Raw genomic sequence first — 5,311 nt, forward strand, 5'->3', positions numbered from 1 at the left:
CTCTATGTAAAAATCACTGCATTTGTTTTCTTCCAGTCCTTTAGGTTTAGATGAATAGTATTTTTTGGTCAAGTGGGGTTTCAGTCCTTATATATTTGCCCTCTGTCTTCTGTGAGGTAAGTGCTGTTATGGAGACCTGTACAGTGCTTCATTCAAGAGGAATGGTTTCCCCTGAATAAATGGTTATCCTGTCAGGACAGGCATGATTCCCACCAAAGATAAAGATTCTTCCCTCCGGGGTGGGGGAGTGGCGGAGGGGGAAGCGGAGAGGCTGGGGAAGGAGGTGGGCTGCTCAGGGCCTGGCGCGTCAGGGTCTTTGCGCGGGGAGGGTGAAGCCAGTCGGGGGTGTGGGAAAGCCGGGGGTTCGCACTCCCAGAGCGCACGTGTGTGTGTGTGTGTGTGTGGTGTGTGTGTGTGTGCGCGCGCGCGCTCGCCATCCTGTGTTCTTCTTAATTGCTGCGGGGTGTTCTGGGGAGTTGGGACCTTGGGTCTTTGGTGGGGACGTTTGGTTGAAGAAGTTTTGGGGTGGGAGTTGGAAACACGTGTGTGAGGGGGGCGGGGAGGCGCTCAATGGCCATTTCCCTGTGGTTGCAGAAGCGCTGGTGAGGACCCTGACCTCGTACGAAGTGGTGACCCCCGCGCGGGTCAATGAGTTCGGCGAAGTGTTCCCTCAGAGCCATCACTTCAGTCGGAGGAAGCGCAGCTCAGAGGCGCCCGAGCCCCCGCCGTTCCGGACCCACTACCGAATCAGCGCCTACGGGCAGCTGTTCCAGCTGAACCTGAGCGCGGACGCGGCCTTTCTGGCGGAGGGCTTCACCGAGGTGCACTTGGGGACCCCCGCGCGCGGGGCGGAGGAGAGCCGGGCGGTGTCCCCAGGCCTGCGCCACTGCTTCTACCGGGGCCAGGTCAATGCTCGGGAGGATCACATAGCGGTCTTCAGCCTCTGTGGAGGCCTGGTAAGCGCCCTCCGGTCCTTGGACGTTTTCTTGAGATCCAGTCGAAGGCTCCATTCAGGCAGCCATGTAATGGGTTTTTCTGAGTTAGTGGTTGGTGACCCAAGAGATCAGAGCGGGTCACTGGAGGGATTAACACCTAAGTGAACCCAAGCCAGAGGCCACTCCTTCCTGCAGCGAGGGGCTTGGGAGAACAGCATGTCTACCTGCTGGGCAAAATGAGCTCTACTGTGAAAAGCTGAGAGACTTGAAAGTGTCAGAGAGAGGCCCAATGAGTGCGTCGGGGAGTGGCCGCATGGCCTCTGCTACGAGTGAAGTGTGGTTTTCACTCCGACACATCCATTGCTGACCATCTGTGGAGGCAGAACCTCCTGGACTTAAGTTTGTTCTTTAAATGTTAGGCAGATAGAAGGAAAAGAATGTGTACATATAACGAAAAGGTGAGAAAGGAAGAGTGGGTTTTCAATAGTATGTGGATGCTCATTAATCGGTGCAGTACAGAATAGGGAAGAGGTTGAATCTGACTGTTTAAATGCGTTGCATTAAACAAAATATAGGAGAGTATCTACAGTGGCCTGGTGCCAGCAAATGGTCATTAGAGTGACAAGAGTAAAAGATGGAGACTTTGTAAGAAAAGCCTTATTGTGGGGAGAGAGGAAATGAAATGAAACACATAGAACCCAGTATTTTCTCTCCCTCTGAAGTAGATTGTAAATCTGTTTGCAATGATTCTCTTCAGTCTGGGGAAACATCTTCTCTAAATTCTCCTAAAATAATAACTCATGTTATTTTACATACTTAAGATGATCTAATTGGCTCCCTTGTAAATACTAACAGTAATCAAAATGTTACAGCTATTACAATTTGTGGTGCTGTGATGTATACTTCTTTAAGAATATATTCAATATCTATTGGGGAGGGGTCTGTTTACTACTATACTTTCCCAGTGGTGATACTATAAAAGATCCAGATAGCTACATCAAGTCTAATGTAATACAGAAGTATCAGTTTATTGGTAACACAGTAACAATGTCTGTGGTTTTTTACCTACAATCATACTTTTAGGAAATGTTAGGTATCAGAGGCTAGCAAAAATAAAGATGTAATACTTTACCATCCGAGTTCATGGAACCCAAGGTAAATAACATTTCTATTAAAACATATGAGCTCACTTCATCTTTAATTCCTCCAATAAATACATGTTCAAGAAGAGACAACCACTAGGACTTTGATTATAGGATTCTAGTGTTCTCAAGTTTTAGCTTTTTCCTTTTTGGAGCAAATTTTTAAAAGAATAGTTGTAGAACATCAACACTGTTTATTTTTTAATTAAATAAAATAAATGGATAATAGTTCTCACCAGGCCACATGTAATACTTCCTCTCAGGTTAATTGATGTAAGATGTCTTCTTGGGTGTGAATAGGTCATTACTAAATAAACTTGGAAAGTCTCTTTGGTCTTTTTCATGCTCTTTTCTTGAGCTACATTTACATGGAATGATTTCAACAATTTTCTCTCTGCTGTGGATAAATGTAAAATGCTTGCAACATAAGGATGACAGAAACACACTAATATTTACATGGCTACTTATACGGCAAAGGAAATCAAAATATCCTCTTTCATAGAACCTTTCAAAATAATGTTTAGTTTTTCTGGAAAATTCTATATTTACTACCACAAATTTGACCTGGTCAATATGTGTGTTTTTTTTTTCTTCTTAATTGAATTTGTTGGGGTGACATCTATAATAATAGAAGCATAAATGCTAATTAGCCCTGATGTCCTTCCAAATGTCCTTCCGGGTGACCTTCCGGACAAAACCAGGGCTGGGAGGGAATCCTGGGTCCGGGGTGCCTGCCGGTGGCCTGAGGGAAGCCCAGGTCTCAAAGGTAAGCCGGTGCCGGCAGCTGGGGGAAGAAAGGCCACTCTTGCATGAATTTCATGCATCGGGCTTCTAGTTGGTTAATAAAACCATACAGATCTCACATGATCTCACTCATGTGGAATCTAATGAACAAAATAAACTGATGAACAAAGTAGACCCAGAGACATAGAAGCATGGAACAGACTGAAGAATTTCAGAAGGAAGGTGGCAGGGGTGGAGGGGTGGGTGGGGAGTGATTAACCTGGGAACTTATGCATACATGCATAGCCCAGGGACACAATAGTGTGGTGAATGCCTGGGAGAGGCTGGTGCAGGGTGAAGGGGGTCAATGAGGGAAAAAACCAAAGGGGATATCTGTATACTTACAACAATAAAGATGAATTAAAAAAATAATTGTACAGGTTTCAAGTGTACAATTCTGTAACACATTATCAGTATACCACCCAAACTCAAGTCTTTTTCCACCACCATTTATCCCCTCTTTACCTCACCCCCCTCTTCCTCTCTGGCAATCACCATACTATTGCCTGTGTCTATGAGGTTTTTTTTTCTTTTTGCTTAATCCCTTCAACTTTTTCACCCAGCTCCCCCAGCCCTCCTGCCCTCAGACAGCATTCAGTCAGTTCACTATCTATGATTCTGTTTCTATTTTGTGTTTTTGGTCATTAGATTCCACATGTAACTGATATCATATGGTATTTGTTTTTCTCTGACTGGCTTATTTCACTTAGCGCAGTGGTTCTCAACCTTGGCTGCACATTAGAATCGCCTGGGAATCTTTTTAAAATCCTGATTTCTGGGTCCATCCATGCTTCCGCAAAAGGTAAGAGTTCTATTGTGTAAATGAACCACAGCTTTTTTTATCCACTCATCTACTGAGAAGCACTTGGGCTAATTCTAAATCTTGGCTATTCCAAATAACTTTGTAAGGAACATAGGGGTGCATATATTTCTTCAAAGTACTGTTTTGGATTTCTTCAGGTTTATTCCCAGAAGTGAAATTGCTGTGTCATAAGGCAGTTCCATTTTGAATTTTTTGAGGAAACTTTTATAGTGTTTTACACAGTGGCTGCACTAATATGCATTCCCACCAATAGTGCACAAAGTTTTCCTTATTCCACATCCTTACCAGCACTTGTTTGTTGATTTATTGATGATAACCATTCTGACAGTCATGAGGTGATCTCTTATTGTGGTTTTAAATTGCATTTCTCTGATGATTAGTGACATTAGACATCTTTTCATATGTCTGTTGGTCATCTGTATATCCTCTTTGGAGAAGTGTCTATTTAGGTCCCTTGCCCATTTTTTAATTGGATTGTTTGTTTTCTTGATGTTGAGTTGTAAAAGTTCTTTATACATTTTGGATATTAACTCCTTATCATATGTATCATTGGCAAATATGTCCTCCCATTCGGTGGGTTGTCTTTTCATTTTGCTCATGGTTTCCTTTGCTGTGCAAAAAGTGTTTAGTTTGAAGTAGTCCCATTTAATTATTTTTTTTCTTTTGTTTCCTTTGAGGAAATATATCAGAAAAAATATTGCTACAAGAAATGTCTGAGATTTTACTGCCGATGTTTTCTTCTATGATTTTTATGTTTTTACAACTTACATTTAAGTATTTAATCAATTTTTACTTTATTCTTGGGATGGTGTGAGAAGGTGGTCTAGTTAAATTTTTTTTTTGCATGTGTCCAATTTTCACAACACTATTTATTGAAGAGACTGTCTTTACCCATTGTGTATTTTTGCCTCTTCTGTAAAATATTAATTGACCATAAAGGTGTGGGTTATTCTGTTCTATGGATATATATGTCTGTTTTTATGCCAATACCAAGCTGTTTTGATTACTATGACCTTGTAGCTTAATATCCAGTATTGTGATCTCCAACTTCGTTCTTCTTTCTCAAGATTACTGAGGCTACTTTGGTGTCTTTGTGTTTCCATATACATTTTTGGAATATTAGTTCCAGTTTTCTGTGATATACCATTGGTATTTTAATAGGAATTGTGTTGAACCTGTAGATCATTTTGGGTAGCATCACCTTTTAATGATGTTAATTCTTCCTATCCATGAACACAGTATATGCTTCCACTTATTTATTTATTTATTTATTTATTTATTTTAGTTAAATCTTTATTGTTCAGATTATTACATTTGTTCCTCTTTTTTTCCCCCATAACTCCTCCACCCGGTTCCCACCCCACCCTCTGCCCTTACCCCTCCCACTGTCCTCATCCATAGGTATACGATTTTTGTCCAGTCTCTTCCTGCACCCCGACACCCCTTTGCCCCCAAGAATTGTCAGTCCACTCCCTTTCTATGCCCCTGGTTCTATTATATTCACCAGTTTACTCTGTTCATTAGATTTTTTATTCACTTGGTTTTTAGATTCACTTGTTGATAGATATGTATTTGCTGATCATAATTTTAATCTTTACCTTTCTCTTCTTCCTCTTTTTAAGGAATAC

General features: G+C 41.6%; 1 protein-coding gene across 1 annotated transcript in view; it reads left to right on the plus strand.

The window, feature by feature from the left end:
* The window catches only part of ADAMTS20 (ADAM metallopeptidase with thrombospondin type 1 motif 20), a 170,624-nt gene that overhangs the window by 2,668 nt on the left and 162,645 nt on the right, over positions 1 to 5,311 (plus strand). Inside the window, exon 2 of the mRNA XM_015558559.1 lies at positions 595 to 956. Coding sequence (XP_015414045.1) covers positions 595 to 956 — 362 coding nt within the window. The remainder of the gene's footprint in view (positions 1 to 594; positions 957 to 5,311) is intronic.

This window comes from Myotis davidii, unplaced genomic scaffold, assembly GCF_000327345.1.
Source record: "Myotis davidii unplaced genomic scaffold, ASM32734v1 scaffold290, whole genome shotgun sequence".
NCBI lineage: Eukaryota > Metazoa > Chordata > Mammalia > Chiroptera > Vespertilionidae > Myotis > Myotis davidii.